Consider the following 27,010-nt stretch of genomic DNA (forward strand, 5'->3'; position numbering starts at 1 on the left):
CTGGCCTTTATCTGCTACCTCATTTGCATAATAAGTTTCTGCATCTCAGCTCTGAATGATAAGCTCAGAATTAGCAGCAATAAATTTCTGAGTAATTCTGACGGGAGGTATAAAAATAATCGTTTTTAGTATTTTTATACTAAATAGCTGTCATTGGAAGTAAACGTGGATAGTAATGGTATTCAGAGCTAATGCTAATGATTTACTTTTTATGCTGTATAGATGTGACCAGTCATCAGCTCTAACATAAACTAACAGTCAAACTCATAGGCCATTTCTATAATGTCATTCAGCACTTTTTTCTCAATCTTACTTCAGCAGTTTCCCTAGTAAATATTTTAGTCATAGTGTCCACTGCTTGTATACCTTTACTGATAAATACATCATTATCCACAAATTTTAAGTGATTTTACGATTGCCATTTATATTTATTCCCCTTCCATTTCAATTTATCTTTTTAATAGTCTTCGTAAGATCAAAACTTAGGTGAATTTGACAATGCTTGAACCAAGTTTAATATAGCTAGAAACAATTTAAGTTATAATTAAACCCTTTTAACATTGAATTTTAGATCCCCTTTCATAATTTCATAATAAAAATTAGTCACTAAAAAAAGAGAATGCCATACAAATTATCTAGTTCATTGCAACTCTGACTGAACTTAGATTTACAATAAACCTCTCTCTGAAGAAACATCTCTTAGCAAACCATTTCAATTGATTCAGCTACAAAATATAGCTAATTTCTCACTAAATTACAATGCTCCATTTATACCAAAAACAACAGAAAGACAGCGGATCAGGCATACGCCATATGGTACTTGGCAGCATACTTTTGAAGTGCATGACATCTACAGATGATGTGCAACTTGAAAACTAAAGCAATAGACTGAAGATAATCAAAAGCTAATCTTCAAAACAACATACTGAACCAGAACACAAATACATCTTTTTCAGAGAAGGAATGTAGAACTTTACACATCAGTAATGTATTAAAAACATCTTTCCTGAACACTCTGCTTACTAGGTTTGAAAATTATGTGGAAAGGTAAAAAGAACATCTATAGACACCTGTGTTATTTTTACTTCCTTCATCTGTGGTTAAAGAATATTTGTCGGCTTCCCTAGTTCTCAAGAAGCTACATCTCCACTTGAACCCTTTTATTCCATTTTCTATGCAGTGCACTACTGCCAAGACACCAACAGCAATAATTCTCTGTGGGCCGTCTTACTTCTCTGTGTAGGTGTTGATGTAATTATGACAGATGTATCTGACATTCTCTCCTTAGAGACTGAATGCACAAACTTTGTAAAGCATTTAAACTGACATATTGTCCTTTAAAACTATTTTGGGGATGGTTCATGTGTAATTAGTATTTAATAAATACGGTAGTAAATTGATATAGCAGTACAGAGAAAGGGCACTAGGGAGAAATAGTTGAAGAGAAATATTTATATAGCCAGGGGTTACATGAGCCATATAGCAACACAGACACCTATAATACCATTAAAAGGGCAAAGTGAAGGAGCAAGCCAAGAGCAATGAATAACAGAGAGGCATAAAAAGGTAAGTATAAAATGAGGGATTGGAAAGATTATTGCAAGGTACTAAGAAAATATTAAAAATGAGTATTTATAGACAATAAAATAACAATTGAACAAAAAACAAAGACTTAGAAAATATGTCCAAGTGCTTAAGGAGCAAGTAAATGATCAACAGGTAACCCAACAGATGGGTATGATAAATATACAAAATATGACTGAAAATTGAATTGTTTGGAGCCAATTCTCCTCCAGATACATAGGAAATAAATCTGCAAATAGTAACTTGGGTTTGGCTTGGCCTATACTTACCTCAGCGATTCAGCAGCAGTCGACGGGAGTTACGCAAAGTACGCAAAGAACTTGTGTAACTCCCGTCGACTTCTGTGCTTCTCTTCTGCGCGCCGTCTTCACTACACTGCGCCGACGGGAACCGTGTTCCCGTTGACGCAATGCTATGCCACTTGAGGAGGTGGTTTCAGTACGTCGACTTCTGGATCGACTGAGCAGGTCTTCACTGACCACTCAATCGATCCAGATAAGTCGATCTGATGGCAACGACTTTGCCACCGGCAGTGTAGAAATAGCCTTTATGTTAGTAGAAGTTCAGTGTTTAAACCTATTGTTCCTCAGAAGAAACCATTGGATTCAACAGTCCAATTACTGTAGACCATTAAACAGATTTAAATCCTGAGTAACTCCAGAATATGATCAATTGTCTCAACTATGGGCAATGTGAGGACAGATGCTACAATAAATCTTTTCTAGCAGAGGAATAAGAAATACTGAAGGACATCAATCAAATTTACTGATACCAGAACATTTAATGACTGGGGGAAAAAGCCCTTCAAGAACAGACTAGATCTATTGTCAAAATTTGACAGAAAACACTGAGGTTTCTACAGTTTATATGTTTAAAAAAATCTGGGAACAGGTACATTAGTAAAGGGGAGAGACTAAGTAAGGATTGTGGGGGGATCCTAAAAGCTAGACAAATGTTTTGCTTGACTTCGACTATGGGGAAGATATCCTTCAACAGGAACAGAAACTCCCCACTCTGGTTAACTTGGGGCTAACATACTTCCTTTCCATTACAGCCATGTAGAGAGCATTCTTAAATGAAAATACTTGAAAATAGATGCATTTAATGTGCAATATAGTACAACTCATATATCACAAGTTGCTTTAACAGATATAAACAAAACAATATTGAGAGAGGCAAAGAAGAATGCATATATTCAGCAGGGATTTCAAATGAGACAGAGTAAGTTAGACAAAGAAACGGGAAGAATTGTTCCAGATGATAAACTACAGAGAGCAAAGGTGATGTGATTATGTGAAGGAAGTAGAAAGAAATAATGCCTGTGGGGTAAGGTAGAACAGTCCATGTTTTAAAAAAAAAAAAAAAAAGGAGAACAATTTTGAAGTGGATGATGAAATGAAACTGATATGAGAATGGATAGATGAGATTGCACTATTTCTTATATGAGAGTATGTGGGCAGCAATATGCTGAACATGATGGAGACTTCAAAGCTGATATTTGCAAGGTTGTGAAGAAAGCAGTTGTAAATAACGAACGCAAGAGGTTCATGAATGAAAAATGAAGAAAATTTCAGCAGATGGAGAAGAGTGCCATATGACTGAGATAAGCACCATTTTTACCTCTACTTTATATGTTATTGACTGTGATGGGGTGCATTTGCCCCTGCTTGAGGCTCTGCAGTCCCACTACACCCAACCCCAAGAGGCAAAGACCTGAGAGAGAGAGGACAGATAAGTTGGGTCTTCCAAGCCTGCCTAGAGAGGATTCCAGAGCAGCCATTTTAGAAACCACAGAGACCTGGTCCTCCAAGAGCTAGAGGGGATAGCAACAGCTAATCAAGGCCCAGCAGCTCCTTTTATCCACGCCAGAAGGGCCGCTAGCAGTTCAGTTCCTGGCTGGGACCAGAGGGACAAGAAGTGTGCTCCTCTCTGGTCAAAGAATCTTGAGGGATAACCAAAATTTGTTTTCTGGCTGCATTTTGCATAGCTGGGTTTGCAGGGAGAGAGAGAACCTAAGAACCTTAATGCTGAGATAACGGTGATGCTAAAGCAGCCAGGTAGGAAGAGATGTAGGAGAGAATCAGCAACAAACTGACTCAAGCTATATGTCACTGCTGTTTATAGGGTCCCTAGGTTAGAATATGGTGTAGTACGTGGGCCCAAGTTCCCAGTCAGCCACAGATAAAGTGGTATAAACCCCAAGAGGGGGATGGTGCCTGTTTGGGACAAAAGACTGAATTTTAAAGGGCCCAGACTAGGAGCAGAAGACTCTAGGGACGGGAAATAAACTGTTTATTTATTGGACTGTTTAATATTCTGGAAGCAGTTCATTTGGACTTTGTGGACTTTTAAGCTGAGGCTTGACAAAGCCCTGGTTGGGATGATATAGCTGAGGTTAGTCCTGCTTTGAGCAGGGGGTTGGACTAGATGACCTCCTAAGGTCCCTTCCAACTCTAATATTCTATGATTCTATGATTCTATGGAGGGAACAGTTATTTGAGAGGTACCAGATCATAAAATAAAGTTCAGCATTCCTTTTAAAACAGAGAGTAATTAATGTCAACTATAACAAAGTTGGCTGGACAGCCCAGTTACTGGCTATTTTTCATCCTGCTTATATCCTGCTTTTCTCCCACCTTTTTGGCTTTAGACCCACAGTGTTTGACCAAAGTTTGTGTAGTTCCCACACTTCCTTCTCCTAACCCATTTTATGGGTGAACACAGAATTAAGAGGTGAACAGATGGACAATGTGGAAAAATTCACTATGCTGCGCACCGTGTATAATTTGTATATTGGGGGGGCACTTTTGCCTCATCAGAGGAAACACAAACTAGCATGGGAGGCAAAAGATGGAATTGGATCACATTGCATTCAGCAGACTGTGGAGAAGATCACTGCTGACTATATGATCTTTTACAAGTGCTGATGACAGAAAGTGATCATAGTCTTGTCTTTGGAACTGTTCGACTAAAGCTACAAGACAAGCTAACAAGAAAACAGAGATGGTATTTGATGTGATCCCTGACCCAGGAATCAGGAGGGATTTTAAAATACAGCTCTTAAATAGATTTCAAGAGTAGCAGGATATGAATGATGATATACAGGAACAATGGTTTCATTTTACAGATATTTGACAGGAAGCTGCCACAACTTGACCTGGACCAAGAGGGTCAAGGAAAAAAGAATGGATATAGCCACACTGAAATTGACTGAGGAAAGAAAAGCTTTATAAAAGAGGCAAGTACAGGAGTCTCAACAATATGAACACCATACATTACAACAGAAGTACGTATAAAAAATGTCACATGAAAAGATGGGACAATGGCTTGATAAAAAAAAAAGTGAAAGAAGAATCAATGATAGGTGATACAAGTTATTTCAGGTGTGCAAGCAAATGTCAACAAATTGTCAACAAGCAATGGTTCCACAATCACAGTGATATTGTAAAAGTGAAAGATGAAAGATTGTTACCACAGAAGTAGAACAAAACGAATGATGGTGAGAATCATAGAAATGTAAGGCTAGAAAGGACCTTGACAAATCAACAAGTCCAGTCCCCTGTGTTGAGGCAGAACTAAGTAAACCTAAACCATCCCTGACAGGTGTTTATCCAAACTGTTTTTTTAAATTTCCAGTGATGGGGATTCCACAACCTCTATTCTAGAGATTAACTACCTGTTAATATCACTTGTGTTGATTATCTGGCCACCATTAATCTTTTTGGTGAAGACCAAACAACAATAGGCATTAAATACTTCAGCCTTTCTGAGGTCATTAGTTATTAGTTCTCTTTTCCCACTAAGTAGAAGAGCTACAATGTTGTTCCTCTTCATTCTAATGTATTTAAAGAACCTGTTTTCATTGCCTTTTATGTTGCTTGCTAGGTGTAACTCAGTTTGTGCCTTAGCCTTTCTGATTTTGTTTCTACATGTTTGTGTTATTCTTGTGTACTCCTCCTTAGCAATTTGTCCATGTTTCCACTTTTTGTACAATCCCTTTTGGATTTTCAAGTAAGAGTTTTTGATGTTGCCATATTGGCCTCTTACTGTTCTTTCTTCCACATCAGGATAGTTTGAAGTTAGGCCTTTAATATTGTCGCCTTGAAAAACTGCCAACTCTCCTGAACTACTTTCTCTTAGATTTTCTTACCATTGGACTTTAACAAACTCGGAGAACTGGTAGGTAAAATTGGCTTTTTTTTAAGTCCATTGTCCTTATTCTGCTCCTCTGACTCTTTCATTTCCTTAGAATTATGAAATCTATCATTTCATGATTTTCACTGAAATTCCCTTCCACCTTCAGATTCACAACTAATTCCTTCCGATTGGTCAGAATCAACTCTAAAATGGCTACTGCTCAGTTACCTCCACACTTTTTAAATGAACTACTTAACCAGTCAAAGCCAACAAACCCATTGATGGATATGGAGATGAAAAATTAAATATTTCACAGCTAGGAATTTCAGAAGGAGAAATAAAGTAAATGAGCAGCTGAAAAACAGCAAAGTGCTTAGTCAAGATAAGACCACAACTAACTTACAGCTGCTGAGGTTGTGGTAATACATGAAATATATAAACTTTGCAATACAGTTTGAGGAAGAGAATTCTGCACTGAAGATTGAAAGGAAGGTGTGATGTGTAAATTATCACAGAAAGGTAACCAACTGGTGCAAGAATTTGTGAGGAATAACACAATACTTGAAAAAGTATTATGTATTATTGAGTAGAATCAAACTGGATATAGATGAAAAATTGTGTCTTGAGCAAGCAGGCTTCAGACTTAAAAAACTGTGTCTAGATCACATTAACACTCAAACAATTAAGAAAGAGGTTGCCTATAAGAGAAGATTAATCTTGAACTTTATAGATTTTACAAAAGCTTTCAGGTGCATTCACAGAGAATCATTACGAAAGATCCTGCAAACTTGCAATAACAGTTTCTTAGAAAGCTTCTTAGATGCTGCATGAAATTTCAAAATACCGTGTAAGGACAGAAAGTAGAGACACCATTTGGTTTGATATGGTCACAGAAATGCAGTGGGGATGCATTTTATCACAGGGATGCATTTCTCTGTAACATCAAAGGAAGAATCAGAAATTATATGGAGTGGAGGAAAGCTTCAAGATCTTGATTTTGCAGATGACATTGTTCTGGTGGACAAAGATGATAATGCCATGAAAAAGACTGCTACCAGTGTCAAGTGTGAGGTTGCCGAAGTTGGATTAAGAATCAGCCAAAAACAAAACAAAAAAGTCATGATCATTGAAAGAGGTTTCAGCAATGATAGTGCATATGTGATTGATAATAAAGAACATGACATGGTTAATGAGACTGTATATCTTGGAAGCACAATCAGAGCTGATGGCCAACTCTATAAGGAAGCACAAGGAAGAAGAGAAGGCAATGGAGCTTTTTTGAGACAAGCAAATATCTGGAAAAATATGTAGATCCACATAAGAACTCAGATAGTTATAAAATGTCATTTTAATACTCATATTGTTATGCGCTTCTGAATCTTGCTAAGTGCTAGAAGCTCACAACAGGAAACTTAACGCATTCTACCAGATGTTTGCAAAGAATACTTGGTGTCCACTGGTGGGCTAAAGTAACCAATACTGATGTATTACTGAAGATTAGTCAATAAATTGTAGAGGCAATGATTCAAGAAAGAAGGCTGAAGTGGTTTGGATATGTTGCACGGCTGTCAAAATCATTCCTAGACAAGACCTTGACTAGATACTACCTGATGTAAGGTGGAAAAGAGGATGACAACAGATCATATACAATACAAGCTGCTGCTGTCATGGAAATAGACTATGATGGAGCAAGAAATGCAATACTAGAGAAATAAGTGGACTGTGGTTTGCCTCGAGTATCACAAGTCATCGAAGCATCTAATCTAATCTTTTCCAGACCTATTTTCAACTCTTCTCCTCACTCTGTCCATGTGTTAGGAAAACAGAGCAAATGGCTTGTCAGATTTGGAGTGTGTGGACCTGGCACTATAATGGTAAGAGTAGTACTCCTAAGCTTTGGGAATTAAGGGAGATAGACACAGTAGGGAGGGAGAAAAAGGAAAAAGATACAGAAGAGAAAGAATGGAGGAGGAGAGGTAATGGATGAAGTAACATTGGATAGAGAGTGTGAGAAAAAGGACAAAATAAAGAGACTAAAGCATAGGTGCTGGAACTGGGTTGCTGGGGGTGTTGTTGCACCCCCTGGCTTGAAGTGGTTTCCATCATATACAGGGTTTACAGTTTGGTTCAATGGCTCTCAGCACGCTGCTATACAAAATTGTTCCAGGAAAAAAGTGGAGTGTAAAAAAAAGAGGAGGTAGTAGGTAAAAAGCAAAACAATTGGGTGGAAATTATACCCCTCTTTGTGTTCCATACAATAGGTATCAGGGTCCAACAATTCAGATGGTGACTCCTGATCTCACTGAAGTCAATGAGAGTTTTGTCCTTGACTTCAGTGGAGCCACAGGATTTACCATAAGCCTGAATGTCTGTTTTCAGCCCGCAGCCCAAGCCAGCTGACTCGGCTCAGATTCAGTGACACAGGTGTTTTTATTGCAGTATAGATGTACCCTGAGTGTCTCTGTCCCTCACTTTAGCTCTGGAAATTTGAGAGGTAGGATTAATGCTCTGCATGGAATAAACTAATAAGGTCAGAAATAGAAGCTATACCATACATTGTAAATAGACATGAGACCAGTATTTGGAGTATAATAATTAAGTTGTGTGGTTACCATTTGAGGGGATGCAGATTTAAACAGACTGTCTTGCCTTCCACCGTCTTTGAATTTTTCCACTCTGCAAGTTTATTTGTAAAATTAAGACAGGACTACAAGAATAAAATAGTAAATTCCCTTCTTATCATCAAAAGATAGTAACAGCACAAGTAGTAGTGACATCCAGTTTAAAGCTGACCCCTCCTAAAAGATGGGAAACAATTTGTAGAAACGTACACACTTGCTCAGTTCTGAGCCTACTCTGAGCAGATTGTCAGCTACGATGAATCATATCTAATGTAGGCCTTTGACAAACTGCAAGTACTCTAGGGAGTAAACTAACTATTAATCTCATGTATTAATGTTCTGAGACTAAAAGGAACCATTTTATATGGCCTGCATGTAAGTATCTGTTTACTTAAAGTTAGAAGGGGGAAATATTTTGTTATTTTTCTTTATTATGCAAATTGAAAATCACTATCAGTTTAATTACACTCCAAATTCACACTTTATGTTGAATTCCTTCACCCTCAAGACACCCTCAACTACATGCATAATTCCCTGCAGGGAACAAATATAAATGGCCACACATTACTTTTAGAAGAACAATTTTCAGTGAGGACAGTTGTAGGTGTTTCAGTTACCAGAAGGAAGTTCTTTATTCCATAAATGTATAAGCATTTAAAGCAAGTCAAAACCACAACAAATTGTTCTAACCATATTTGCTGTAATTTTATTTGTAATTAGTGACTTAGTACTACTGAAATGGCCTTCTTTTAGTTGTAATGAGTACACAGTAATTATTTTAGACTTACGGGTGCATGAGGAAGAAGAGTCAAAATGAGCTTTTTTCTAAGAGCTCTTTTCTTGAACTCCAATTAAAAGTGTGAAAACAACTCATTTATAAATAAATAGACTCTCCTTACCTGTCTGTAATGCTGCACAAGTCTATCTGAAGATCACTGAAGTAACCAAGGGAATTTTGCTGTACTGAAATTAGATCCACTGTTTTGCTACCAATGTTAATAAGTCTCATACATCCTTGAAAACCAACAAATGGACTTTTACATTCTGAGTTGTTGCCATTGTTAGGACACCCTGAAAAACAAACAAATGTAACTGATTTTAGAAAAGATTCATCTTACAAAAGCAATTTGTGTATTTCAGTTCATACTCTAAAAGCAAATTGAAAGCTGCTAATTTTCTATCTTTGTGAGCTTTTTTGGGACAGTATAGCCATGAGCTACTTTGAATTATGACTTTGAATCTCTTGGCCCTCTGGTGTAACACTATAAGTGTCTTTTTGTTCCTGTACACTGATGTGATTTTATAAAGAATAATAAAGAGTTGTGGTAAAAAATAACCCAAACATCAAAACCCAAATTCAGATGAGGTTCATCTTTATGAAAATAAGCAGTTCACAAACACACTGGTGTTATCAGTCATAAAAAACTTAGTTAAAATACTCAGTGAGTGACATTTGGAAAAATTACTTATTTTGCAACTTTTACAGTCCAGGTTGAAATACAAATAAAATTAGCTACTGAATCTACTGATGTTTGTTTATTTATTATTATTATTATATTTTTTGTTTTTGTTTTGATAATTTTTAAAAAAGTATACACATATATTATCTTTGAACACATAAATATAGTGCTAATAAAATGCATAAAAGAAGTCCACTGAAACAAACCAAATCAGCAGGCATATTGTGAAAATGTTGCTGCAGGGGGAAGAAAGGATATCATGAATAGATCATAGTAAGTGAATACAGTCTGTAAATCAGTTAGCTGTCTGTTCTAGCATTCAGGCCATTTCCTGGAGGGAAAAAAATCCATGTAGTACTCATTCACTTGGTTTGATATACAAACAGTAATAGGTTACTGAGCAGCTACATGACAAAGTATGTGTCCAATTTTTTTATTTGCTGGCTGTCTTCCAGAGGTCAATGTTACTACAGGAATGATGCACAAGGACACTACTTTGATCTTAATCAAACAATATTGCCTCCTGGGTCAGATCAGTCAAAGGGCTTCTTGCCTCATAATGTTTGCATGCAATGACTTAAAGACACTTCCATATTCCATTGAGATAATAGGTATTTTCTAAATCCTGCAAAGGAATGGTGAGATTTATTCTATGGGGAAATGATAACTAAGGAATACATTGAAGTGAGTGAAAAAAACCAGCCCTGAAAGCCTGGACAGATTTTCGAAAAGTATACAGTACTGCAGAACATGAATAATGAAAAACAAGGGCTCTACTCTGGCAAAACACTGAACTCCCTTAATTCTTATTGCTTTATACAGAAGTTGAAAGTGCTTAGTACCTCATCAGTATTGGTACCTAAGAATTACAACATTTTAATCATACACTACTAACTCAATGGGACTAAAGATTTTATACATGGAAATAAGAAACAATTCTGTCCTTATTTACAATCTTTCAAGTCAATAGATTTGCAAGAGTCTAAGGGAGGGCAAAATTAACACAGAAGAACCTTAAAAATCTCTTCTATTTGGCAGAATTGGTACATAATACTAGAAAAAACTATAATAGTTTTTTTGTAACTTGTGGCAACACAAAACACTAACTCAATATTTCCAATTAAATTAATTGTGAATTTTTTTAAAACTAGCTCATAGACAATTAGTAAAATTTAATTATTTTTGCAATTACTTTTTTCCTTATAGCATTCTCAAGTTCTACTGTTTTCTGCAGAATAAATTTAATCCAGTCTCATATTCTTTCATAATCTTCTTTGAAATATTTTGTATTCTAATCATTCTATTAGCAAAGAATAAAAATTTTACATTAATATAATCAAAGTGGTCTGAAGATTTGTGGCCAACATTCTAAGTTATCATATATCAAAGTGAAAAAAATAATTCCATAAATCATGCATTTCACCCTATGTGAATATGTATTTTTCATTAATCTCTCCTTGTCCTTACTGTTGCCAATCACTATTATCATTTCCAAGTACAAGAACAGAAATATGCGGCATCTTCTTGACTCCTGTGTAATCTGTGCCAGTGTTCACCCTCATAAAGCTAAAGAATTTCCATACTAATTAAACAGATTCTCAGCCAAGACTAAATCTCTCTAATACTTTGTATTCCCACCAAAAATTCATCTCTTCTACTGGAACGCTTCTCTTCATATTTAATCTGGTATACAGAGAACTCTACATATTTCCACAATCTCAGAGAGAGACTGTAGAGATTCAGACATGACAAAGGAAAGGGTGTTCCAAACTGTTGCTTTTCATCAGCCATTATTGATCATAAAGCTGTATTCAGAGAAGCTGAGGGGTGGATAGTCAATTAGAGCTTTCAGTGGTTTTGGCATTAATTTGGCCCCCAAAACATATATAGAAATGTCCTGTTGTACAGCTTAATTGGTTATGTCATTTTTTACAACTGTTCATGTCCCTCCTGATGTGTATACCTGTGCCATCAGCTCTGCAGTGTTCACTAGTACAAATCACATAATCAGGGATGTGGAAATCAAAAGCAGTGCAGAAAATACAAAAATGAAACAACATTTTAACCTTGTTTAAACAAAGGATTAACAGATATCAGTCTCTGTCCATTTATTTAGTTTCTTATATAGTCACCTCATCTTAGTATCTGAGGAAGCCTTCATATTAACCTGACTAAGTCATTTTTGAAAATGGGAAGTGGGTGCTTCTAAAAGTGTTACCCATGATGATCATAACAGTCCCTTCTGGCCTTCAAATCTATGAAACTCATATTTATACCGATTAGCCATTTAAATAGTTATAGTGAATTCTGCAATAATTCCTAGATTCATAGATCATAGAGGCAAAGAGACCATTCTTATCACCTCATCTGACATCTTGTATAACACAGGCTTTAGGTCTCCCCTGAATTTATTACCATTTGAACTAGAGTATCTTTTAGAAGAAAAAAACAAACACAAAAACCATCCTATTTTGATTTAAAAAACTGTCCAAGATGGAGAATCCACAACAGAATTCATCATACAGAGAATATTGCAAATACCACAAACACTGTATAAGTGGTAGAAGACAAGTTTTTAAAGGTGCCTATTATACAATGAATATACATAGTCTTCTAGAGGGTAGTTCCATTAGTAAGTAAATATGATTTTTAATTAAGAAATTAAAGGACAGCTTACTGCTGAAGCAAACAGAACTGCCAATAGTTAATTGTATTGACAGCAATTGAAAAATGTCTCGGCAACACAAACTTCAGTACAGTAATACACATCACTTACCACCTAAATGAGAGTACAGCAATGAAGATGAATGCCCATAGATAAAAGCCATTACTATATCACAACACCATAATAATTAGTAGCAGAAAAAGCTGCTGTAGTAGACCCAGGCTTGATTCTTTCTTGTGACAGAATATTTAGGTATAAGGGGGTACAACTTCCTGATTCTTAGGGTCGGCCACAGCTCTAAATGTTATAGCAGTGCAATATAGGGGACTATATTTTCAAAAGTGCCTTGTGATTTTGGGTTCCTCAATTTTATGGTTCCCAACCTCAGAAAGGGGACTGAATTTCAGAGAGTGCTGAGCACCCATACTTGAAGTCAGGCCTCTTTAAGGAGATTCAAATTGAGCATGTAAAACTTGAGACAAGCCAAATCATTAGGCACTTTTGAAAAGGTAGGCCAGGAACAACCAGCATTGTTTAATTATAAGCTTTTGTCAGCATAAAACAACAAAAACATCTTTCACCTCCAAAATAGTAAGTGTCTCCTGAATAAATATGTGTAGGTACAGCAGCATGAGCAGATGAGGTTACATCATTGTCCACCATTAGGCTCATACGACTTCTTTTGGCAGACAAGGAAACGGAATGCCACTGGCCATTATTTAATCCAACACCTAGGAGGAACAAGAGTAAGTTGAAATAGCCATGAGTATTATTTGTTAAAATAGTTGATCCTTATAAGTTTTAAATGTCAAGAATATGATAAGTATTCAACAAACTACACAGTTACTCAGATATACAAAGAAAGAAGAATGAAGAAAGAGGAAATATCTCTGTCATGTGAAAACACAGAACCATCTTCCATTCCTTTTCCTTACTTTTGATAGTTAAAATACTTTCAGTAGATAAAAAAATGATGTTCCTAATTATCATCAGTAAGACATCTCTTTAATGCTAGTGCCTAATGTTGTGTCCTAACTGAGTAGGATCTTCTGGAAAGAATCACACAGATGCTTTATATAATTTCAAATTAAGATTCCACAGACCACTTTGTTTAACTCTGCAGCTCACAGAGCACAGCAAGCAGCATATCTAACCATAACTAACAGAACTCTAGTAAAACTCCCAAACCTGGAGTGAACTCCCATGACTTAGCTGCTATACTTGATACTCTAACAGAAAAACCTAGCACGCAGAATGGAATGAATTCTCCATAAACACTACATCTATAGAAAATGCCCTCTTTCAGCCTATGAAGGTTACAGTTAATACATCACCATGATGTCTGATACAGTACTTTACAGATAGCACACATTATGGCTGCTATTACCCCAGCATTATTTAATCTTTTAAAATCAAATGTAGCCATAACCTCAAAACCCAAAACAATATCAAAATCTTGTAAATGCTAAGAGAAGTAATTCAACTGTCATGTCAAGGTTTCAGTATTTATTTTTGTTTGGTTTCCATTTTATAGGGACTTTGGGGATGAAATCTTGAGGTTGTTCACCAGGAGTTTAGCCATCTAATACCAGTGATATTAACAAGGGTTGTATAGGTGACTATATCGGGTAATAAACTAAAGCCCCAATTCAGGAAAGCACTTAATCACATTAACTTTAAGTACATGCTTAAGTGCTGTTTTGAATAAGGATCCTTTTTTGAATCAGGGCCAAAAGATGTAGCCCCTGAAATAGGTAGGGCTCTTTTCTTCACTTGTATACTTTGCAGAAGGATTGGATTTGTGTGTTAGTGTAACTGGTTTTCCTGTTGAAATGTCATTTATTTCTACAGAATGTAGAATTTAATGTATATTCTGGGAAAATTTGCCAGCTCTTAGAACCTTGCACTTATGCTAAAAATGGAGAAAGGAGCACATAACAAGAAGGAGAAAAAGGTTCAGATGGTCAAGTTACCCATAAGACAGGATTATCTGAAGTATTATAAAACAAGCACAGAAGACAGTTTTAACTTGCACAGCAGCACACACTGAGCAGATAAATCTGTCTCATACCCATGGTAGAATGACAAGGGATGTATATCCACATGGATAAACTGTCTGTGAAGAAGCTCTCTAATATATTGGGCACTAACATGTTGTTTCTCTATATAAGACTTACACATCTTTTGTCTTTCCCTATTTGTTTTTCCACTTCAACAAGCACATTTGTTGTGGACTCTAAAAGGAGAAATTTATTCTCTATTAAAATTAGAATTCTGCTATACTCCCTCCTCAGGTGGAATCTCTGGAAAACTGTGGCCTATAGATTGTCTTGTCCTGCCCTCATGCCTTCTTGAAGAGGAATCCTTTCCAAAACATAGTGTCATCGAGACAGGAGGGTTGTTTACTGCCATTCTGCCAAAATGCTGAGAGTTATTCTTTGGAGCTGCAATGCTCAATGGGAAGAGGGTATCTGAAGATCTAAAAGGTGCTCCTTATCTTACTTTCCAAGAAAAGGACAAAAAATATGTAAGTGACAGATGTGATGGCCCTAGCAGTAGTCAGCAGCATTGTAACAAGGTTGCACCCACCACTCATGAATGCCCCCTGGCCAGGAGTGTGTTTGCAATTTCTTGTCTGTGGTGACACCATTGGTGATATCTCAAGCAGTTTTGGTGACTCAACCCTCTTGCCAAATCACAGAATCCATGTGAAACACAAACAAACAGATCCCTTCCGGGGTATCACTACCTGCTGGTGCCATCAACAATGCCTTTACACAGTCCTGACCCTGGTATCAAGCAGTACCCCAGGGCTTTTGCCCTCTCTGGGCCCTTCTGGTCCCAGATCTCCAGTTGGGCTATTATACAGTTCAGTTCCCCTTCCAGGGGTGTATCGAAATACAATACTGTCCAATCCCTGACCCTCTCAAGGTCTTCAATTTCCATCTTCCAAATCTTCAATTTCAAAAAGTTCAATTCCCTTTTCTGGGATTAAGGCCACTACACCTGTGGCTGGTAGGGGGACGGGGGGAGGGGAAGGGGCCCAGGCTCATCCACTACTCCAAGTCCCAGCCCAGGAACTCTATGAATAGCAGCGACGTATCACTGTGTCCCCTTTAATTCTTCACTATGCTACTACAGTTTCCTGGGCTACTTCCCCAGGGCTCCAGCACCTTCAAGAAAGCTTCACCCTTGCAATAGGGTGTACTCAGTTCCAGCAGCCAGTCAAGAGCTCCTACTTGTTCCCCCGCTCCCAGCCAGCAACTGCTCTGTCCACAGTCCTATACCTCCCTCAGCCAACCGGGAGCACCATCCTCACTTCCCAAGCTCCCAATAGTGATTGATTGACACTGGCCCCGCAGTCCTTTTTATGTGAGCCTGCTGGGTCATGATTGGCTGCTCCTTGCAGCTTCTCTCCAATTGGCTGTTTCCTGTTCAGCCTCTCTAGGCCACTTGGAGAATTTACCTCCACTGCTCCTTTCTGGGACAGGGTGTGCTAGGACCACAAGGCCTCCAGCAGGGGGCGTTAGGGCCTGGTACACCCTGTCACAATCATAAAGAACATTATCTTGTGGGATTAACTGATTTGTGTATCTTCTTCAGGAAATCTTCCTGCTAATTATTTTTACAGTATGTGGTATTTTTCTCAAGGGTAATATTAAGAGCCTTAGCACAGATTCTCCCTTGATGTTGCTACCACTATAGACACAAAGCAGCCATAAAATCAATGTATCTGACCACAGGAAGATCATCCTATTATAGTGGGATCCTTTGGTAATACAGAACTGTCATAGCAACCACGTTCTTCCTGTTGCCAGTGTAGAAGGTATGACTGGAGTTTTCCTGCATCTTAATGATCTCCAGCTGCCAATGGAAACCGCTTGGTGCCATTGGCATTCAGTGTAATTTACAGCAGCCTTTAGGGGGTTGGCTTAGTATAGGGCTGGCCCAGAATAAAAGGAGTGCAAGAGTGCCTTAAAGCCCTGGTGGTAAGGCACTAGAAAATATTACTGCTATGTTGACAATTGTTTTGCAGCATCATGGGGTTGGATTTATACTGAAATGTTTAGATACCCCAGGTGCTATTTTCATTCTTTTGCAGAGGTAGAACTAATCACGTGTATCAAAGTGTTTTATAAACTTCAAACAAAAAACACAAAAAAAAGCCACAAACAGATAAAATAGTTCTAAATATAAGTCTTTTAAACTGCTCCTGCAATCAACAGAACGAATAATGCAGAGTGTTTCTACCACAGAAGAGCTATGTATACCAAAGCATAAGATTTGGATAATTCATATGAACAAGTGAAAGGATGTGAAGTTAAACCTAAATAAGAATGTTTCCCATTCCCAGGAATTTAATTAGTTCCCTTATATTACCTATTGTAGGGCTGTGACAGAATAGAACATAAATAGCACATATTCGACAATACTTGTGTTCATCACATCACATTTTTATAATGACCAAACAAATTTTGAAAACAAAATAATTTTTGCTCATAAGCCATTTCCCCATTCATCAAAGAACTACATAAGGCCTTGCAGGCCTCATATATCACAAATGAAGAAAACAGAACAGACAATTCTTTGAGGTAACTCATGTCCCTTCACATTTCATATGCCCCAACAACATGTTGAGTTTTCTTTTTGGAACTGCCTGATGCCATGCTGGGCTAGTGTTGTGTTCCATTTCTTTCTTCTGTCTGAAACAGATTTACAGTCTAACAAACTACCTCACCCTCTAATCCTTGGTGTTGCATGCAGCCTCAATAAACTTTGTGCTCTAATAGGATTCCATTTTCAAAATATTATAAATACAAATCACAAGTGTTGAACAATGTGCAGATTACAGAATGCTCTGTCACAAAGCAGCAGCCTGCATGAGTTACTGAAGTATAGGAGTTAATTTGGTTAATGGGAAATGGGTAATAGAACTTTCAGAACACCGTCTATTCATGCTTGGTTTGTTTGCTGTAATTTATTGGGCATGCATGGAAATACACGAAGGTGTTTCGAGATATAGCTCATCTCCACATTGGACAGAGTGCCATCTAGAAGGATGCTATTGGACACCCACTTGGCACAACGTGGAGTGAGAACCTCCATGAAATTCCTTAGTTAGACTTGGAGGCTACAGAATGCCACCAGGGGAGGTGGGAGAGGAGACTGAAACAGTCTAGAGAAAGTTCTTCACTGTAGATATGGACCTAACTAGATTAATGAACTGACTATATTTATTGTTTAGGACAGGGAGTGTGGTTCTGTGTGTCTGCAGCAGAGAGCAAAGGGCTACTACTGTACATTTTGCTGGTGAAAATTGTATGGTTTTTTTTTTTTTTTTGCTCAACTATATCTGGAGTTTTGACAAGTAACATTTAAAACACACACACACAAATGAAGAGAAAAATGGTTATTTTCGTCACACTATATCACACCACTACAGGGCAATGACCTTTTAAAATAGTCCATGTATCCATATAGGTTGGTAGATAGGCCACCAACATGGTACTATCGGAGTATCTACAATTACACTTTCCACAAAGTACACTCAGAGTTCTGCGTGTAGTCACCCAAGACAGAAGGAAGATACCCCTCTCCACAAACACGCACGCACACACAAACAAAAGTCAGGATGCATGACTTTTAGTAAGTAATGAAAGACTTTGAACTGGTCCAGAAGATAATAATTTGTAGATTAAGTACAGCATCTGAATGTAATGGCTTTAAAAGTGATTTAATTAAAAATTATATTTTTAAAAAGACAGTGCACATTAATAAATTGAGTAGTAATATCTCAAACATTCATCCATATTGTAACTCAATTTGGACTCATCATTGAACACAAATTAACTTTGTTTCATTTCTTCCTTTTTTCTTTAAACTCTGTGCTATTTCTTTCTGAACATTTGATGACCAACTTGCAAAACAGGCTACTAAGGAAAAAAGATATTAAACAACCCATCTGTAACAGAAGGATTTAGCTTATTATAACTTAATCACTCATGAGTTTAATATGCAATTCTCCTTTTTATATGGCTGAAGAAATCTTTTAAAAACTCATGGTAATGAATTCTGAGAACAGTGCTCAAACTAATATGCTGTGATTTAATTATCAAATTTTGTATGTGCGAAAGCCAGGTCATAAGTCTTTGCCTGTAGGGGAACAAACCTGTCCAACCATCCATAATTTAATTACTCAATCTCCAAATGCAGACTTGATTTGCTTCAGCGAATGTAGCAACAACAAACACTTCAAAAGCTAAAGAAGTTCACTATATGGTTTTGTTAGATAACTTCCAGCTTTAGCAGACAATAGGAGTTGTGGGTTGGTTTGTTTAAGAAATGCATTAGTTTTCTGCATTTGCATAGTCAAATGTTGTTACATATCTCAAACCATATGGAGGGACTGTTGTATTCATTACATAATAAAGATAAAGCACATTTTAATATAGCGTTTCAAGATTTATTATGAGGATTTTTAATCAATTGGGAATATGTTATGTATTTTTATTGTCAGTTTATAGTTTACTAATTTGTCATTCATGCATGTCAGTCGTCCAGTTAGAAATCACACCACCTTCAGCAGGCCTGTTAAAATGACATTGCATTGAAGGCATTTCATTAACATACATCATTAATTGAGCTGTGATTGAAACAGCTTCCAAAGAAGTCTAATATATAACCGTAAACTACACATCACTGACACTCTTACTATGGAATTAACATTTTCTGATGGTGAGCCTCGGGAAGCATGCAAGTCATTAAAATGGTGTTCTCTGTACATCATTTATTTTAGTTTAAAACACACACAGGGACTGATCCTGCTCTCACTGAAATCAATAGCTAACTCCCATTTATTTACAATAGGAGCAGGATTGGAGTGTTTATGCAAGTTTAAGCATTGCCTATTACCATTCCTGGCATGCAATTTTTTCCTGAATTAAAATGATCAATTGTTTAAAATTTCCTATTTTCATCATTATAAACACCTGGAGAGACAATGAGCTATAGAGTTATATTTAACAATCACCGCTCCCCCCACTCCACGAGGAATTAGCATTCTGTATCAGCTGGTATAGTTAATGGAGAAGAAGGATCACATCTCAGACAGAGAGAGATGGTGTGTTCTAGTGGACAGGGCACTGGGCTAAGATTCAGGAGACCTCGACTCCACTCTCAGCTCTGTCATTGACCCAGTGCTGGTCTTTGGGAAAATCTCTGTTTCACTGATTGCCCTTTTCTTTGTCTGTCTATCTATTTGAACTGTAAGCACCTCTGAGCAGGAACTGACTCCTACTACAAGTCCACCCAGAACCAAACAACTTTAGGTAGGGCCTAATACAAATAATTTTGTATAAAAAGGAATCAACTGATCTCCAATGAGGAGATTGTGAAACATTAACTTCTTAATAGTCTAGTCGGACAGTAACTGGTTTCTCTTTTCCAGATGGAAAATGAGATAAGATTCTATAATTCTATAAGATTATAATTCTATAATTAAAGGTTTCGTTTTAATACTTACCCACCATGTATGCAGACTTGGGGCCTGATTCTGCAATCCATAATCATGCAAGTAATTTGTTTCCTGGGAAATTTGTCAGCAGTTTAAACTATGAACATATGCATGTATGTCAGAAGAGGGGAAAAAGGATTGCTCTGGAAATCTTCAGTGGTAATACTCACATGAGCAAGAGTTTCACGACCTGGCCCTTGGAATGGATCGTTTACTCCAATATAATCACTCATATAACTTATTTATGCATAGAAATTCATTTTCTGTTACCTGCAGTGATGTCACTCTGTGCTTTTCCTGGTTTATAGAGGCTCATTTTAACTTTTCCATCACTCAGATAAAGGAGGAGACCACCTGAAGTCTGGTGTAGTTTACTGGACAACAAAAGTCCCTCCTGGTTCCAGGTGCAAAACTGAAAACTGATGGACACTTCATCTTGTCCTGATATGCCAGGCAATGCTAGATAGCTATTGGAGCTCAGAAAAGTGACAGGAACCATCTGTGGCTCTGAACAAGAGAAGGATATGTTGCCCTGGAAATAAATGAAATAAATGCAGCATTAGGAATGTTCTGAGAAACACAATTCGTTGCACCTGTAGTTGCACGAAGCTAAGTGTGGATACCACATCATCTATGGTTCATCATGACAATGAACAAAGGCTAATGTTCATATTCATTTTGGATGTTTTAGTCCAAAATTCAGATAGGACTATAAATAAATAAGACTATCTACCTTCAAATGAAATATTTACCAGGTTGCCAATTCCTTCCTAGGCAATCACAGAGTAGACAGAGGCCTGGATCAAATAAGGTAAGATCCTGGCTTACACGCATGACAGAATGACAGCCCAGTGAGTATACAGAAGTATTATGTTGGACTCCAGCCTCTAGGAGCTTCAAGAGCTTAGTAGGACTTCCAGATGCCAGATAAAATTCTAATGGTAGCACAAGCCTGCTACAAGGATTAAAGGGGATTAAATGCTTGCAGGGAGGAAGAGGTGTTGCTGTGGGGCTGGTAAGTGCTATAGAGCAGTCCATTTTTGGTTCTTAGGAAAGTCAGTTTATTGGACTGAAAAACAATCTTTCCAATTCAATCTGATTTGGATTCTGCACCCGAACTCACTATGCAGGTGGAGAAATGCAGATATAATTGTGATTCACCCACATAAAAAGCACAAATTTAGTAAAGCAAATTACTTCTCTGCACATTAAGCAGTGGGGCTTTTTGTTTGGCTTTCTGGAGAAGATGTGTTGCCCCTTTAAAGGTGGCTAGAGATCCACAGAGTTACCCACTAGTGAAAGCAACTCCATACCAGCATCCCCATGCAGACTCATTCCCCACCCCCCCACCCCAGGTGACTGGAAAAGAAGACGACTATTTATGCCCACATCTGTGGAATAAAAGCCCTATTTTCAGCTGGACCAGGCTGAGCAACACCCAAATAAGAAGCACAAATTTAGTAATGCAAAAGGCTAAGTGCCCAGTTGGCAAACAGGGATGTGAATAGTACATACAAAATTATAAAAAGTGCTGCAAGATACATGAATCAGAATAGCAACAATAGCTTTCCACAGTTTGGTGACAGAGCTAGCTAGTGAACATTTTATTAGCTTTGGCACACATACAATATGGACTATATGATCTAAACACTTGCTAGCATCTTTCAAGCTGTAAATAAAATCATACAATATCTACAATGGCTAACAGAATATTTTTCCAAGCAATTAACCAACATTTTTTTTTGTGATTTGCACAAACAACCTTTCAATTTTCTAAGTTACATAGAACCATTCCCTACCAGTGCAGGGCCGTAACATCACTTTAAGAAAATATACATCACCAAATCAGTAAAATTTTTCTTATGAAAATCCAGAGAGAAATTGGAACACACACTTGCCTCTGGCCTTGGGAACAATACATGAAGAGTATGTCTATACAGCAACTAGACACCCATGGCTGGTCTGTGCCAGCTGACTTGGACTCGCAGGGCTGGGGGGCTGTTTCACTGCTGTGTAGATGTCTGGATCTTGCGAGGTGGGAAAATCACAGAGTCCAGGCTCTAGCTCAAGCCCAGAAGTCTACACAGCAAGGAAAGAGCCCAAGCCCCACGAGCCCAAGTCATCTGGCACGGGTCAGCTGCATTTTTTTTTTTTGGCTGTGTAGACATATCCTAAATTTCTCTATTCTGCTTTGGGTTTTTTTTTATTGTCAGTGGGGTGGGAGGAGGAAACTCTCTGATTATGAATGGAACCACAGAAAGATGAATAGTAAACTGAGCTGACCCAGATTGAAAAAGCAATCATCAGACTAATAAAGCTTGTTAAAAGCTAAAAGCTTTACCATCTGCAAAGTCTCCTTTCACATCATTTGGACAGCTGCCTGATACCATAGCAAACTAGCAGACTGTCTATTTAACAGGAGTTCTGTGGTAGCATAGATATTTTCTGTCACTTTTACAACCTTAAGAAGCTTCCTAAATATTTCTCAACCAAAGTAATACAGAAATTTATAGAATTTGAGATGAAGTTGATGTAATTTGTGATCTCTTGTTCAATTATTTTTACAGAAAAAAATGGTTACTAACCTATCTGTAACTGTTGTTCTTCAAGATGTGTTGCTCATGTTCATTCCAATGTAGCACGTGCACCGTCACTGGAAGCTTTTTCCTAGTGGTATCTGCTGGGTCAGCTCAGATGCCCCCTGGAGTGACGCTTTCATGGTATATAGGCAACGCAGCCCCCTCAGTAAATTCTTGCCAGCTACTCCGACAGAGGAGTAAGTGGGTGCATTTTGGAACTGACATGAGCAACACACCTCGAAGAACAACAGTTATGGAAAGATTAGTAACTGTTTTTATTTCTTCGAGAGCATGCTCACGTCCATTACAATGTAGGCGATTCCCAAGTCATGAATTAGGAGGTGGGATTGGTGTTTCAATTTGATGTGGACTGTAGGACTATGTGTCCAAAGGCTGAATCACTCCTAGCTTGTTGCATCATGGCATAGTGTGCAGTGAATGTGTGGATAGATGACCAGGTCGCCGCTTTCCAGATGTCCAGAACCGGTGCCACAAAAGCCGCTGACGAAGCTTGCAACTTCATGGAGTACGCTGTTAGGTGATATCTTCACCAGATCATAGCACATGTGCATGTATGATGTAATCTGTAAGGAGATTCTCTGAGTAGAGACTGTGTCCCCTTTCATTCTGTCTGCAATTGCTATGAAGAGTTGAATGGTCTTTTGAAGTGGTTTGGTCCTCTATACGTAGAAAGCCAGGGCACACCTGACACACAGAGAATAGGACCTTTGCTCTTTCCTGGTAGTGAGGCTTAGGATAAAATACCGGAACAAAAATGTCCTGGAAGGATGCACGTGGGTGAAGTCGCACCTTGTCCTTAAAGAAGATGGCATTGGTGGTTCAGAGGTAAGGGCTGTGATCTCTGAAACTTTCCTAGCTGAAGTAATGACAACTAAGAAGGCTACTTTCCAAGAAAGATGAAGCAAGGAACATGTCACCATAGGCTCAAACAAGGACCCTATGAGCCTTGACAGCACTAAATGGTGGTCCCAGGGAGACAGGGGTTGACACACCTGGGAGTGTAAATGCTCCAGCCCCTTCAAGAACTGAGAAAATTTGGATTAGAAAACACTAACTGGCCATTTACCGGTGGATGGAAAGAAGAGATTGTGGCCAAGTGAACTTGTATGGACACTACTGCAAAGCCTTCCTTCCTCAGGTGGAGCACATAGTCCAGCATAAGAGCCAGGGGTGTTTGTTTGGCAGGACTCCTTTCTGCGATGCCCACAACGAGAACCTCTTCCATTTCACCAGATATGCTGATCTGGTTGATGGCTTCCTGCTACTAATAAGGATGGTCTGCACAAATGCTGAGCAACCTCGCTCCGCCTCACTCAGTCACGAAGCTTCCATGCCGTCAAGAGCAGAAATCTGAGGTTTGAATGGAGAAGGTGGCCATGCTCCTATGAGATCAAGTCCAGGAGGATCAGGATGCTGATAGGCTTGTCCACTGACAGGCGCAGGAGGGTTGAGAACCAATATTATCATGGCCATGCTGTGGCTGTAAGAATCATCTTCGCTTTGTCCCTCCTGACCTTGAGCAAAAGCCTGTGGATCAGGGCCGTGGGAGGGACGGCATAAAGCAGATTCCCTCCCCAGAGAAGGAGAAAAGAATCCAAGAGGGAGCCCAGGCTGAGCCCCAGGTATGAGCAGAACTGGGGATATATTCTTTTGAGCCTGGTTGCAAACAAGTCTACTTAGGAAATCCACATTTCTGGAAAATGACATTCAAGACATCTGGGTGAATGGACAACTCATGATAGCTCAAGTGATATGCCAGCTTGTTCTGAAAGCTTGGTATGTAAAATGCCTCCAGGTGTATGGACTGGGCTATGCAGTAATCCCACAGACTCAACGTGTCCCAGTATAAGGGGGAGAAGCGAGCTCCACCCTGTTTGTTTATATAGAACATTGCCATAGTATTTTCCTTGAGTACTGAGATGCATTTGCCCTGTAAGTGGGATTGAAACACCTGGCACTCCAAGTATACTGCCCTCAACTCTCTGATGAGAATGGGGTTCCGCAGGGATCAGTTCTGGGTCTGGTTCGGTTCAATATTTTCATCAATGATTTAGATAATGGCATAGAGAGTACACTTATTAAGTTTGCAGACGATACCAAGATGGGAGGGGTTGCAAGTGCTTTGGAGGATAGGATTATAATTCAGAATGATCTGGAAAAACTGGAGAATTGGTCTGAGGTAAATAGGATGAAATCCAATAAGGACAAATGCAAAGTACTCCACTGAGGGAGGAACAATAGTTGCACACGTACAAAATGGGAAATGACTGCCTAGGAAGGAGTACTGCGGAAAGGGATCTGGGGGTCATAGTGGACCACAAGCTAAATATGAGTCAACAGTGTAACACTGCTGCAAAAAAATCAAACATCATTCCGGGATGTATTAGCAGGAGCAAGACACGAGTAGTAATTCTTCCACTTTACTCCACACTGATTAGGCCTCAACTGGAGTATTGAGACCAGTTCTGGGCACCACATTTCAGGAAAGATGTGGACAAATTGGAGAAAGTCCAGAGAAGAGCAACAAAAATGATTAAATGTCTAGAAAACATGACCTCTGAGGCAAGACTGAAAGAACTGGGTTTATTTAGCCTGGAGAAAAGAAGACTGAGAGGGGACCTGATAACAGTTTTTAAGTACATAAAAGGTTCTTACAAGGAGGAGGGAGAAAAATTGTTCTTCTTAACCTCTGAGGACAGGACAAGAAGCAATGGGCTTAAACTGCAGCAAGGGAGGTTTAGGTTGGATATTAAGAAAAAACTTCCTAACTGCCAGGGTGGTCAATCACTGGAATAAATTGCCTAAGGAGGTTGTGGAATCTCCATCATTGGAGATTTTTAAGAGCAGGTTAGACAAACACCTGTCAGGAATGGTCTAGATATTACTTAGTCCTGCCATGAGTACACGGGAGTGGACTAGCTGACCTCTCAAGCTCCCTTCCAGTCCTATGATTCTATGTTGATGTGAAGAGTCAGTTCGCCTGGTGACCATAAGCCCTGAGAGGCCCCAAATGGCTCCCCAACCCATGTCTGAGGTTTCGGTGACTAGTGACACTGAAGAAACTGATCTCGTAAAGACAACACCCTCACACACCGTGTCCCAGTCCAGCCACCATTGCAGGACAAGGATCACCACCAGTGGAATTGTAGTTACCTTGTCTAATGGGTGACGGCCTAGTATATATACCAATGCCAGCCAAGATTGGAGCGGTCTCAATTTAAGTTGAGCATGCTGCACCACGTAGGTACAAGAGGCCATGTGACCCAAGCTTCAGGCAGTTTCTTGCTGTGGTGAATGGGAAAGGTTCTTAGACCATTTATGAAGGCTTTGATGGCTCTGAAACAACTCTCTGGGAGGAAGGCTCTGCCCCAAGTAGAGTTAAGGACCACTCCTATAAATTCTTAAAAGAGCCTGGTGGCTTGAGATCCTCAGTTGGAGCCCCTGGTGGAATACACTTCCTTTCTTAACAAGTTCAATTTCCTGGCCCCTTTAGCCTTTGGTGATGGAACTTGTTGCCCTTGCCTCTCTTGCTCATTGGCTGCAGCCATGACCAGGGATCTTGGAAGACGGTGTGTGTATAAATACTCGTAGTTCCTCTCAACCTGCTTTGCCGTATGCTGGAGGGCTGTGGTGATACAAGAAGTTTTCAAGCTGCTCTAGTCCATGTAAGGGGATCAGCACCAGAGACAGCATTTAGCCACACAGCTGTATTAGAATTAGCATTTAATAAAGAGACATTTTGTTTTCATAGAAATTACTGTTTGAGTGTCAATCCTTTGAGCGAAAGGCTGTATCCATGTTCTCCCAGGGGTAAACTGAGGCAGGTAGTTCTGGGGGGCTTTTCCAATGATCTAAAGGGAATCCCCTGGTAAACCCTTGCAAGTCCGCTAGGGTGAGACACCTCCTATTACTCACTTCTAGGTTCAATTGGTCCACTAGTATACCTGAGCCACTATAGGCATCTTGAGTCCAAATTTTGGGGTAACACCGGGAGTTTGACACAGGGCCCTTATGAGTTTCAGAATGACTTCACTGAGGGGTAAGGCTAATCCAGGGAGTGTTAATATGTCCACTAAGGCCGGGGGTGAGTCCTTAATCTCTTCCACCTTCAGGCTGAGGTTTTGGGCCATCTTCTGTAAAAGCTCCTGGTGAGCTTTGTAGTCATCCTGCACTGGTGGTAGAGACCCAGGATCCTGCACCTCATTCGGCACTGGCAGGCCCACCACAGGGATACCACGGCCTCCATCACCTCCACCCCTCTCTGACGGGAAAAAAGGGGGCACTCTTGCCTCAGAGGGCACAGAGTGCGAACAACCTGTGTAGGAGCCTTGGAAGACCTGAGTTATCGACAGTGCCCACATTGGCCACTGTGGTGGCATCTGCCACTGGGTGGGGAGCCATGCTGGCGGGACAGGTCCCTCGGTTGCAGC

The 27,010-nt window shown here is 39.0% G+C and overlaps 1 protein-coding gene across 2 annotated transcripts in view; it reads right to left on the reverse strand.

Moving 5' to 3' along the window:
- The window catches only part of CNTNAP4 (contactin associated protein family member 4), a 438,417-nt gene that overhangs the window by 58,963 nt on the left and 352,444 nt on the right, over nucleotides 1-27,010 (reverse strand). For both annotated transcript variants that reach the window (XM_067569202.1, XM_067569201.1), the window contains 3 exons: nucleotides 20,251-20,512; nucleotides 13,049-13,198; nucleotides 9,242-9,413 (listed from right to left, as the gene is read on the reverse strand). In XM_067569202.1, the coding sequence (XP_067425303.1) occupies nucleotides 9,242-9,413; nucleotides 13,049-13,198; nucleotides 20,251-20,512 (584 nt within the window). The remainder of the gene's footprint in view (nucleotides 1-9,241; nucleotides 9,414-13,048; nucleotides 13,199-20,250; nucleotides 20,513-27,010) is intronic.

This window comes from Emydura macquarii, unplaced genomic scaffold, assembly GCF_026122565.2.
Source record: "Emydura macquarii macquarii isolate MOO-44397 ecotype Brisbane River unplaced genomic scaffold, CSIRO-AGI_Emac_v2 contig_2897, whole genome shotgun sequence".
In the NCBI taxonomy this organism is placed as follows: Eukaryota; Metazoa; Chordata; order Testudines; family Chelidae; genus Emydura; species Emydura macquarii.